At 41.8% G+C, this 13,377-nt stretch overlaps 1 protein-coding gene across 2 annotated transcripts in view; it reads right to left on the bottom strand.

The window, feature by feature from the left end:
* Nucleotides 1-7,714, bottom strand: part of atp2b2 (ATPase plasma membrane Ca2+ transporting 2) — a 67,410-nt gene extending 59,696 nt beyond the window's left edge. For both annotated transcript variants that reach the window (XM_056437703.1, XM_056437704.1), the window contains exon 1: nucleotides 7,618-7,714. In XM_056437703.1, coding sequence (XP_056293678.1) covers nucleotides 7,618-7,714 — 97 coding nt within the window. The remainder of the gene's footprint in view (nucleotides 1-7,617) is intronic.
* Nucleotides 7,715-13,377: the final 5,663 nt, after the last annotated feature.

The following is a 13,377-nucleotide window of genomic DNA, read 5'->3' as shown; positions in this document are numbered from 1 at the left end:
CTCCACTATTGATTAAAGGAGATACAGTTTCAAGATCTATCGTACATTCAAGGGTAATTTGTCATACACAAATTTGACTTGCTCTAGACCAGTGGTCACCAACCTTTTGGGCTTTTATTTGGCCTAATTCGAATTGAATGAAATCAAATTTCTGCGCCCTCACTCAGGTACGCTCCCTCTCGGGGAGCACAGCTGACAACGCTCTAGACGAAGGATAGTTTCAGTGGGCATCTCATGGATATAACTATAGTTTTATTCAAAGACTTTGTTTAATCCCAGACTGGGAAACTAGCCCACAGTGTATTTCTCCAGACAGTAATCAAACCCTCATATAAAAGTCTTAGCATTTGAGAATGGTTTGCCCTTCACAAAAATGTCCATGCTGAAATGATGATATGCCATGATTTCTTAAACACCCACCTGCTCATCTTTTTGTATTTCACTGCATTTGAAAATCGACACAGTGTTACAATAAGGTACTATGCAGAAAGGCATTAAAAAGCTTCAGTAGTTGTCACTAACTTCATTAATGGTTAATACATTTTAATGCTTGATGGATAAATGCATGTACAAAATCATGTTTTTGAGTTGAGAGGGTAGAGAAGCTTTTATGGCTTTCTTATTTATATAAAAAAACATCAGATCTGCAGTTTCAACTGTAAATCGCAAGTCATTGACAAAGGGTAAGGAGAGCTTTACAGTTTACAGTAAGCTAGTAAGTTATTTTTGTTTGTTTAGCGCAGATTGCTGATTTTAAAGCATCAATAAAACGTGTTATTAACCATTAATGAAATCAGTATTTTTTTAAAGACATTTATCAGCTAAAGCGCTCCTTAAGAGTTCTGCACATTTCCCATCCCAGTAAATCGTCTTAATATTGCTTTTAGAGCGCTATTATAGAGTGATTGACCACCGTGCCACAATACTGCATAAGCAGTGGCTCAAGGTCACTGCTACGACACTGCAGCAGACTACCTGTGTGAGTATGTGGTGTGTATTTGTGTGTACATGTGTGTGTGTGTGCGCGTGCGTCTGCCCATGATGTGGTGTTGCTCTCTTGCAGAGCAAAATGGCTGTATATCATTTATAATCTGTCCTCTGAGAGCTATCTCTCTCTCTCTCTCTCTCTCTTCTTCACTGCCTCCAATTTTATTCTCTCTCTTTTTCTTCCTCTTCTATCTCTTTTACAGAGTGACTAGGGTAGGGGAAGAGAGGACAGGGTAAAGATGAGAGGATGAGCAGAAGGAGTTGCAGAGCAGAATAAAATGCCCTTAATGAAGAGACGGCTGCTCCATGTGAGAGATCCCTTGTGGGAAAGAGATTAAATAGACTGCATCAGAGGGGAACACGATCGTGGTACTGCGACTAGGATAGAGGGAGGGAGGAAAAGAAAGGGAGCAAGGAGAAGAGGTGGGATGAGGAACAAACAGAAGTGAAGAATGAAGAAGAGGAAAAGCAACAACCGGGTTTGGATTAGAAGAGAATAATATGCAGAAATGTAGCAGCACACAGACTGAAATGCAAGGGAGGGATACAAAAAAGATGAGAATGAAAACAGGTAGGAGGTGGGTGTGAATGAAGGAACATGAGAAAGAAAGGAGCTGAAATGGAGGTGTTTCAAGCAAATGCTGCAGACACAGAAATGATAGAGAGAGATGGAGAGAAGATAGAGAGGAGGTGAGAAAAGGTGGATGACGGATGAGTGGGGCAAACAGTTTCCTGAGTTATGGATAGAATTTGTAAAGGCCTCGTCATGGAAGCGGCACACAACAAAGTGTGTGAAATGTAGGAGGAATAGAGTGCTGCAGGAATGACGTAGCTGTGTAGGCCAACCGAGAAGAGACAATTTGGAATTATTAGATAATAATTACAGAAAATAAGGTTTGTAGCAAGCACACTTTTACGATACTCGCATGTTTAATTCAGCAAGATAATCTTCCCGAATGAACAACTTGTGATTGATGAAATGTATAATCAAAAAAGCTAAAAGATAGTCATTGACGACGCCACGGTTGCATAACTTCTTGTCATGACCACCAAGTTAAATGAGAACTAATATTCGGCATGATGCCATTTCGTAGTCTCATTTAGCCACTTATTAGCAACCACCTGAAGTGCAAAAATGCTGTCTCATGTCCAGGCTTTATGCTAAGAAAATGTTATTTTAGAGATACTATGATAATCTGCAAGAGGAGGTAAGGGAAGAAAACAAAAGAATAAAGATAAATAGAAAACATTTTGTTATTCTTTATACATCTAAGCATGAGCTCAACTTCTCGCTTTCTCCTGCTACACCTCCATTATTTTCTTTTTTTTCTCCGTCCAACATCTGCCATCCATACGCATACTGTACACATCCCTCTCCTCCGTGTCCTTGACATTCAGTTCTGTTTTAGGACTAGGTCTTACAATGTCACATATAAATCACTGGTAACAGATCAATATATTTATAGTATATGTATGTGAGATACTGTGTGTGTGTGTGTGTGTAAGTGTGTGTAGAGACATTAAGAGTGTGGTATTGGTGTGTATGGTATATATATATGTATATATACATATATATATATATATATACAGGACTGTCTCAGAAAATTAGAATATTGTGATAAAGTTCTTTATTTTCTGTAATGCAATTAAAAAATTATTAAATATTAAAAGAATAAAAGGCTTGCAATATTTCAGTTGATTTGTAATGAATCCAGAATGCATGACATTTTTGTTTTTTTAATTGCATTACAGAAAATAAAGAACTTTATCACAATATTCTAATTTTCTGAGACAGTCCTGTATATAAATGCATTCAGATAAAAAAGTCAAGAGTTCAGCCTCAGCAAAAAGACGGTTAATAAGAAATACCACCTGCATGTCTTTTAAGCCATTTTGTCTTCCTTGTTAAAGCCTACTGGGCTCTATTTTACCTGGGGGAGGGGGAAATCATCTTAATGCCAAAATAATGGTCTCAACAAAGAAAAACATATAAATACAACTTAAAAAACTAAATCTTTATGTTACAATATGTTCTTTTAGTCCATTGGACAAAAGGAAGTTTAGAGATGGTGTGCTACTTTTCCAGCACTATTACCGGTACATTGTTAGCAAGTCAAGTGAGAGTTGAAGAGAAAGATGATGAAGGTTACAGATGTAGAGCAGGGCTATTAAGGTTAGGCTGTACACCGGCCCACTGGGATACCAGCGACCAACCAGCACCCTGAAATAGAAATGAGAGCAGAGGAGAGAGAGAATGGAGAAGTGAGGTGTGGTGATACGGAGGACTGGGAGGTATAGAGTGAAAGAGAGAAGAGAGATGAAGGGCAGGTGGAGGGGTTGATGATGAGGAGGTCTGAAGAAGACGTGGGAATCAATATTCTCTAGATTCCGGGTTTTTAAGTATTCTTTTTAAGGAATGGTTTGAAAATTAAATCAATTTAGCTTTTTTGGCGACGCTTTCAAGAGGAGATCGATATCCAAGTCAGTCAAGTCATAAATAGCACCTTTAGCAAATTCAGAATGTTTAGCAGAATATTTATATTCGAATGAAAACATCATACCGATCAGAAACTGATCCAGAATCTGAAAGTGAACAGATAACTTGCTTTTAGCAGCGTGAGAGTCTTGGCTGCATGTGTTTCGTCCCAAAAATGCACCACGAGAGTCGTAGTTACCTTTTGTCATAACAACATTTTATGTGCACAGACTTGAAGTGAAGACACAGTTTCTCATCTATCGCACTGATTATGTAACTGTGACAGTTTCATGCCCATAGAAGTCTAAACAAATTCTGCAATTGTCTCTATAGAAAATCAATGACACTTTCAGAGCTATGCAAGCCTGAAATAACTCCTCTAACTTTACAATCAATGCGGTGAAGAAGAAGAGAAACAACGGTGGATGGCAGACATGAGGGTTGGTGTCAATATCAATTACCTGGAATCGATAACCATTGCCATTTTAGCCAGCATACAGATTAGATGTAAATATTAAAGGAATACCTTTTCTATAATAGGTTGGAGATCATGACATTTTTGGTGTGATTGATAAGAGTGGTGAGCATAGGGTATGGACTTAATCAAAAGCTGCTGGTGTAAAACTGTCTGGAGGTTGGGGAAGGGGATGTCGAGGGAGATTTGTAGGTGGTGGAGGTGAAGTGTGTGTATGTGCAGTGGGAGTCAAATTAGTAGAACTGGCGTACAAGGGGGGATCAAGAGAAGATGGAGGTAGAAAGAAGACTGAAATGGGAAGAAGTAAAATTGTAGAGGCAGAGAAATAGTAGACATAAAAGGGTGAGGGATATGTCATTGTGGTATCTTGGTTGGTTGGTTGGGAAAAAAATAGCCCAGACTGGTTATAATTTAAGATAATACAAAATGAACAAATTGCTAAATATGACTATTTAATTGGATTGGATTGTCAATTCAAAGGTCCTGCTGTAGTAATTAGTATGTAGTTATATCTCTCTTCAGCATGCATAAGAGATCCCTTAATTCCATCACCGTGGTGTGTAAAGTCATGAAGGGCAACTCTGCAGACAGTAAACTGGAGAAAAAAAAAGAAAGGTCAAACTCTTTGCTGGTGGGTGTTCTGCTTTGGACAGTAATATAATAATAGTAGGCGAACTGTATATAGTTAAACAAATACCAAAACTGACAGGTATTAAATAAATTAGCGCAAACTTGTAGTGATGAATGTTTTAAAACATTCACTGCTTCATTTACACAATTAGATTTTTTAATAAAATGTATTCGTATCTGCTTAAAAAGCTTATCACTGTAGTTTCGTGAGGTGGAGAGACTCTCAGTATACAATGCGGTTTCTAGACCTACTTATATGTATATTTATTCTTCCTTCCCCGCACAGTCTCTGCAACTACTCTCTTGCCTTTCCTTGCTCACAACATCAAAGAACATTGATGTGCTAAGCACCTCTTCATCCTCTCAACCCTGGAGGAGTGGCTCTGCCCGGAGCACTCTCTTGCAGTTCCTTGCTCCCGACCCACCAATGTGCCGCAGCTCTCGACAGTCTACAGTACAGGAAATAGTTGGAACCTACCAACCGTCCTTCCCCCTGTTTTAAGAGAAGCAAGTCTGTTTTTGGAAACTAAGCTCTAGCCTGACATCCCATCTCGCCCCTGAATGACTCATACCGTTCACCCTGCTGGCTGCCGGAGGGAAACGCTAGCTTCTTCCCCCCACAGTCACCGACAAGGCAACACACGGGTAACTGCATCCTGAGTGCAGGTAATCACTGTGGGGTTTTAAATTGTCCATCTATTGGGGTCACGAAACCTACAAATAAATAGATAAACATAATAATGCCTGAAGAGATGAGACGCTTCCTGAAGCATTTAGATTGTCAAAAAAATAAAAATGTTTCCCCAAAACCGTGGAGCAATAATTCTCTTTCCTTCATCGCCCTCATGTACATAATGTGCATCGTGTGTAGAAGCTATTGATGGAGTCCTCAATCTTTCACATATCCTCCAACTACTCTGTTTTGATATGGAATGCATTTTGAAAACAGCTTTTAAATGATCTTCTGCTTTCTTTTCAAAATTGTACAGCAGACGCCTGGTGCCGTATGCATCTCCATGATTGTGGTCGAGAGTGAAAACCCTTCACTGGTTGCATTTCTATACCAACAGAACCATTATGAATTTATGCTGAATAATGGACTGGCCATTCATGAACTGTGCGTATCATGTGAAAGGGCTGGCACAGACTACAGTATATGTGGCTAATAGGTCAAGCGTGCTCAAGGCCTCTTACCATCAAACACAGTCCCCTGGGATGTATACACAGTACACACACTACACATGATGACAGCAAGCAATGCACAATACCTTCAAGGATAATTACCAGGATCATATTTCAGAGGTAACTTATGTTCTGTGGAGCAACCACGCACCACACAAGGGGACCCACACAACATGAACATAGAAACACCTGGGATCACTATTGCAAATAGTGCCAAGTACAATCACTCTGTTTCCAATTAGTGATTGATCCAGTGAGAGATATTGCAGTTAATCATAATAATTAATAATCTGATGAGAGGAGCATTCTGCTTGTTAACTGGTGAGCAAGATCTCAACCGACATGTGGCAAACTTAAAATATTTTACCTATTGAAAATGGAAGCACTACATTTATTCAAACAAGATACACAATGCATTCTTCTACCAATTCTTGAATCCAATAAATGCCAAAATATCGAATGGCATGAACACATTTATTTTTTCTGAATTTCTCTGATCTGTTTATCATCATTATTTTAGCCATTAGCTACAAGGAGGAATAATAATTTTAATAATATGGAAATCTCTAATAAAACATAAAGATCCACTGCACACATGTAATCTAAACATTTTGAATGTTTTAAATGAGCTAGTGTGTAAAGTGTGCTAGCCACTCAATGTCAGGGATAGCGTCGCTCATACAGTGGCATTCCTGTTTTAATTACATTGTTTTTTACGTTTGTGTATCTATTCAGGATGCTCATGAGAATGGGAAATATCTGATCATTTTTATTGCTCGTTTAAATTTAGTCTAATTTGACGTATCGCTGTAACACTGTAGGCATTCTTTCACACTAATGTTGCAAATATGGTGACCATCAATCAAACTGTTTTGTTCTTGTGACTCGGAAGATTCTTTGAATGTATCTACTTAACTCTGCCAGGTATGAGGGTGACCTGAAAGTGGTGCTATTGGATGACTCGACCAGGGAACAGAATCTTCTGTGGCTATCAGCCAACAAGGTTACAGGTTACCTCTGATGTCACACAGGTGACACTGCCTGCATACTTATCAAAGATCCCTATATCAGGGGAGGTGGGTGATGTGAACATATTCAATACCCAGATGAAGATATTAGATCAGTTTTTGTATGCTCTCTGTGTTGCAGCTGTGGACAAAGCACCAGATGAACCTACCTTTCTGCAATTCGTAGAAAAAGTCCAGGATGGGCCATTTAAGGAATGAATAAATCAGGCATTTGAACTGCGGTTATGAAATATTCACTATATTTTGAAATTGTTTCACGGAAAATAAGTAAATATACATTATTCTTATTCAGATTTTTTCTTTCTCATTACATCATGGCCATTCCAGATTTGCGGAGGCAACAGCACATACTACGTGGCCAAAACTTCTGCCGTGTTGCCCTAGAGACCTGCTCCTTAATAAGGCTACGGCTGATTGGCTGACACGGTGGGAGAATGACAAGGAGGGGTGAGTGTGGGGGGCTTGTATGGAGGAGGGAGAGTGAGTCGGGCCTAAACTGTCCAGAGAGATTCATATGCATACTAAACAGGTCCAACACTAGCTGGCTGAGAGGAATTTCCATTAGGCCCTTTAAACAGGACTCCCTCCCATGTCTGGTGTTCTGTTGCTGTGCTTCCACATTTCTCCAGGTGCTTTACAACGTTTCTGTGTTTTCACAAATTATTTGTACATAAAGTAAAGCAGATGGGCTGAGTAAATAATGATGCACATTCAAAACAACAGTAAATACATTGAAAATCTACCCATCAATCTGATGAGATCCCACAGACGATACACAGTAGCGCACACATATTCACATGCACAGCCAAGCACATACACAGACAAGGACTGGGACTCACCTTCTGTGGGTGAGGTTTTCAGTCGTTTGCAGAGTCCCTCTATGCCCGTGTAGTCCTCCTGGATTTTGATAACCGCCTCTGGGCCATGCAGCTCCATCAAGGAGCGGAGCTCCAGGACCGAGCAGCCGAAGCCGGCTGCATGGTTCTCCTCGTTTCTTTGGTTCTTGGCATAAAAATCGCTGTTGGACATGTCCCCCATGATGACAGCTAGTCAAGTCAGTTAGATTAGAGTGTTTGTTATTGCTTATAGATCAATCAAAAAGCTTGCACAACAGAGAAGTGAGATCAGTGTCATCCAAAAAAATAGGTGTCAAGCAGGCAAAGACAACCCAAAAAAGAAAAAAAGATTGCCACTGGTAGATAAAGTAAGCAGATAGAGAGATTTTAAAAAGGGGTGGGGTGGGGGGGAATCCAAGAGGATCGATCGATGATCCGCTTCTCTGTTTCAGGAGTGACTGTCAGATATCGGCGGACCAAAAATCATTAGAGAGAAGAAACAGAAGAGGAGAAAGAGAACAAGGAGAAGAGAGGATGACGAACACAAGCGGGGAGCATCCAGGTGAGAGTTGGACAGCCCCAGTGGTCAGGTCCTGAGAAGGGCAATGATGGTGGTTCCACGTCCCGTTGGTCTCAGGCTCACCACGGCTGCAGTCCAGACCCGCTCCATGTGTAGCTTCCCATTGCTGCTATTCTGCTGTTGCCTCCACTGCCTCTCTGTCTCTACATGGTGGTCCTCCCCATCACTGCTACAGAGAGAGAGAAGAGAGAGAGAGAGAGAGGGGAATTCGAGAGATGAATTCCAAGTGGACAGAAGGTGAGGGAGGAGGAGGAGGGAGAGAAAGACACAGAGAGAGAGCACAAGAAATGAGTGTCGCGTTCTCAGGGCACGGGTGAATGCAGCGGTAGATGGTGCACGGATGAGAAACAGCCTCTGCAGGCTGCTGCAATAACTATGGCTCTGCTGTCTCAATCTGCTGCTGCTGCTCACCTCATCGTGAGGACAACCCGACTGCCAGGGCAAGAGTGAGAGAGGGAAGGAGAGAGAAAGTGATGCGAAAGAGAGGGAGGGCGGGCGGAGAGAAGAGGATGCTCCTATCTGGTGCAGAGCGGAGAGGAGTTGTGCGCGGGCGGGAGGCTGGCGCTGCTCTGACGTCAAAGCCGAGAGGAAGCACGTAACGCTGCGCTGTCACAGGGAGGATGGGCTGAGATGAAGAGCTGCTGCTGCTGCTGCTGTCTCACCTCTAGCTCGCTCATTCTACAGTCAGTGACCTCTCCTATGCGGTCACTCTATCTCAGCAATCCCTTACTCTGCCTGTTTTCTTGTCATGCATGCCCTGCATTAATGATTTTCCTCCATGTCTCCCACCCTCTCGCCTTAGGACTACAATCAGCTCAGGGAGGAGACGTCTACAGAGTGAGGGTGTTACACTGCAATTTGCTGGATTAAGATCATTCAAAGTCTTTGAGCAGTTTACATTAACTGCAAGTCATGGAACACATTTCTTGGTGCCAAAAGGCATAAGCCATTGGCTGGCATAAGTCTTTAATCTTGCATTCTTGACAAATCCGATGAAAAGACCAATATTATAATAATTTGAATAATATATATAACAGTTGATTAGTCCATCTTTCAATACTTCCCCTCTTCCCTTCACAGTCTGTGGTACCCACAAGCACCTTTGTTGCTACTGAAGAAGAAACTGAAAATATTTCTGACACCTTAGATAATTTCCTGCAACCGCTTCTTTAAGCAAACAGTCATTATTTAATAGGCGGTTGGTGCTAGTATTTTCAGCACCAGGACTCAAAGTGCCCAGGTTCATTGTAATAAAGTATGCCACCCAGTGTGATGACGTGGCTCATTTTTTTGTTTTTAATAGGGCTTAGATAACAATAGATGCCTTTGGCACTGACGTATAAGCAGCACGAGCAATACCTGTCAACAAGTCTTTGTTGAGTTTTCTCATTATCTCGTCAATTCCAGACAAACTTGTAGAGTCCCAATAAAATGCCTAAAACACTTAGTCAGGTCAAATCAGCCCAGACCACAACAGCAGCATGGCCAGCTATTCCCTCCATTAAGAAAAACTACAAAATCATACTATGTCAATATGGTGATTTGGTCATTCATTCTTTGGAGGTCGTAAGGGTTTAAGAGTCACTGCTGGGAGACGTTTCTGTCACACCCAGACCCTCTGGGTAGTTCTGTTTTCACTGTCTGTTTCTGTTGTGTTGGCCTCACCTTGTCTCTCGTTTCAGACTCCTCCCTCCTTGTGTGCCGCCCTCCTGTGTGATTGCAGACCCCGCCCTCATTGTTTCCACCTGTGCCTCATAACCTTCGCATTGAAAATGCGGAAGGTTATGTTTTGATCGCAGTGTATTTATTTATTTATTTATTTGTATGCGTGTTATTCGCATAACAAAAAAAGTTTTAAACCAAATCGCATGAAATTTGGTGGGATAATTGGTTATTATCCGGGGACCATTTGATTAGATTTTGGGATCGATCGGGTCAAAGGTCAAGGTCATGAAAAGGTCCAAATCTTCTTGAATCGCATGAAATTTGGTGGGATGATTGGTTATTATCCGGGGACCATTTGATTAGATTTTGGGATCAATCGGGTCAAAGGTCAAGGTCAAGGTCATGGAAAGGTCAAAATCTTCTTTTTACCATAGCACGGTCAATTTGTATCCAATTGGCATGCAACTAATGCCAAAATGTTCATAATTCAATGCCCAATCTTGTGATATGCGAAGGTATGCGCTCTACCGAGTGCCCATTCTAGTTCCCCTGTGTATTTAGTTCTGTGTCGACCTCTTGTCTGTGTCGGTTCGTCTCTAAATGTTGGCAAGTAAAGATCTTTTGTGCCTGAAGTCTGACTACCTCGTCTCTACTGTCTGCGATTGGGTCCTACTTCCCGTGGCTCCCCGCCAAGTTGTTACAGTTTCTTTGTAAGAACCGTTCCCAGAAGCGAGAATAAACGTTGGCCGCTGAAACAGTCGGCACACTGATGTATAAGTAGACAACGCAAGTTGGCAAGTGACAAGATGCGGAGTTTGTTGAGCCATTTGTTGTCTGTTTGGAAGTAGCAATGGGAATCCACAGACAGATCACTTAACATCCGATAAAAATCAGCAGCACTGACGTAGAGAGCATGCTCAGATTAATGGTGCTGCTGGCAGGCACGGCTCAGTTTGACCAGACTGAAACCGTCAGCTCGGAGTCCGGTCACAATTTTCAAACACGATGAGAAGAGGGGGACAAGTACTTGAAACAATAGTGTGTTTTGGATCAGCAGGGCAACAACCTTGTCTCAGCAGGGTAGTAAGAGATGCTGCCAACACGTGAAGACACATCTGTAACTCCACAGGAGCCCGTCCTGTTTGTTAATGAGCTCCAGCTCTGGAGTGAGACAGCAATGTCACCCGGACATGTGGGACTTCATTCTCCATTCTTTTAAAAACAAATCGAACAGGGAAAGTAGCAACGTCTGCAAGCTTCAGAAATTCAAATTCAATTGGATTTAAGATGACCACCTCCTCTGCTCTTTCATTCTTTTCTAATTGATTTCTAGCGTGAAAAAAAAGGAACAAAAATGAAAGTGTGGAAAGAAGTGCAGTATTTTCACACAGAAAACGCAGCATGTTGGAGCAGCTCTCTGCATTTCCTCACCATGTAGGGCGATGCGTTTCCTGTTTCAAATGATCATGTTGGCTGGCGGTGGTGGTGGTGTTATGTTCAGCTGGCGTGCTGCTGCCTATCTTTAAATGACTATGACATGCGAAGGAGTGGAAAGATTGAGATTTGGGAGGGAGGGAGTGAAATGAGGAGAAGACAGTGGAAGGGCGAGGAGGAACAATGCGACAACAACTGAAAGATGGAGAAAGCTGGAGACCAAAAGAAGGATGGAGTAAAGAGCAAGGGGAACGATAAGATAGAGGTGGAAGGCACGGCTGAGCTGAGTAACTGAATTTCTTCCTTTTTATATAATGTAACACACATGCACACACAGACACAAACATGTGCATACATTTACACAGATCAGATGTTCTCTTTTCTTGGAAAAGCAAAGCAGCTGAAGGTAGAACATTTGTTGGAATACAAACAGATAAAACCATGATGAAAGCTTCGTGTCAAAATGGTTCTTCCTCAACGGTAGAACGTGTTGGGGATATGGAACGCTTCATGATTCTGTTATCATCTTGCAAAAATCTCGTCTCCGATATGTTTCCATCATTCGTCTTTGTACCCCGTTCCACCAATCTGACATCCCGTCTATCTGTAGCGGACTGAAACACTTCCCCGCCGTGCTATTCTTCTGTCTACCTCCCTGCCTATGTGCCAATCTGTCTGTATCATTGTTGGCATGCTCCCCATGGGTTGACAGTGAGTAATAAGTAACATATGATCAAAGACTCAGGGAGAAAATGTAGATTTTGCAATAATGAACAGCTTTTTACTTAATTGGACTTTATGAACTCATATGGAGACCCCATTAAAACATGAAGCTCCAAGGCCAGATGCCAAGACCACCTGACCACAATACGGTATGGTTTTTGCCGAATTGCCGTATGACCAAACAGAGGGATCTACTTCAGCTGAGATACCAAAAAGGGCCACTAACATCAGGACAAAGCAGTGGTCTGAACAGCCAAGTCATCATGTCTCAGTAAAGTGTTTTTGTGGTAACAAGTAACTCTTTTGTCTAATTTTTGTTTGACTTAACTTAGTAACCACGAGTCAACATTTTTGTCGTACTTTTGTATTGCTTTATTCCTTTAAGTGTCACATTTGTAGTCAGTGCACATTAAATTGAAAGAGAATGTTCTACGATGCCACCGAGCAACCCTGCAGCACACTTTTGCTTTACAACGCGACACACTATCACGTCGACACTGAATGCCCTAAAATCACATTTCAAGCCTTTATATAACGTTAGAACCAAGAGATAAGAAAGGTCAACGGTGACATATTAGTTGAGTGTATATGCTGCAAATCACTGATTGAGACCGCTATATGATGTACTTACAGTGCATATACAGTGCAGGCAAATGTATATTATTGTGTCCTGATGACATCATCATCACAGTCTCTATTCATCTCCAGGAGAGGCGTGTTAACATTTCCACATGATGCCCAATGTAAGAGTGTGCATTCTATCATAGCATCGATTTGACCTTTAATCACAATGTCTCTCTGTATTTTGAGTCGTCTCTCTCTGTTCTGTTCTGTGATCATAAAGAACCAGTATTATCGATGGAACGGTGCTCTACAATTTGTGTTGCTTTCCGTTTGATGAGACGTTTCTGGTCTGACAAGCGGTGGGTCGCTTGTTAGCCTCCACAGTGAAGCCATGCGCATTCTCCGTGTGTCTCGTTTCAAAATGTCCTTGAGCACCGCAGAGCTGAGGTCGGAGCTGTGCCCACTGCACCAGCAGCAGAAGCACTGGCATGCAGCGCCCCCTGCCTGTGGACAACGACAGTGCAGGAGACTTCACTGATAATTAAGCTGCTCAGCACACCTGCACATCCGTAATATCACATCACAAGATGAAAGGCTTGCGAATGCTCTTGGGTTTGTGTCAAGACACAAAGAGAATCATTACAAAAACATTTGCAAAAGCATCAGACTATTGTGTTTTAACAAGGTGTTTGTGTGCGAGGGAACGAGTAAGATGAACACCTCACGGTGTGGTGCGATCAATACGCCGCCGCCACAAAGTGCAGCCTCAGAAATGGCAATCAACTGCTCACTGACAA

Source organism: Pseudoliparis swirei, chromosome 18, assembly GCF_029220125.1.
Source record: "Pseudoliparis swirei isolate HS2019 ecotype Mariana Trench chromosome 18, NWPU_hadal_v1, whole genome shotgun sequence".
NCBI classification, from domain to species: Eukaryota; Metazoa; Chordata; class Actinopteri; order Perciformes; family Liparidae; genus Pseudoliparis; species Pseudoliparis swirei.
This window is presented reverse-complemented; position numbering and strand designations above follow the sequence as displayed.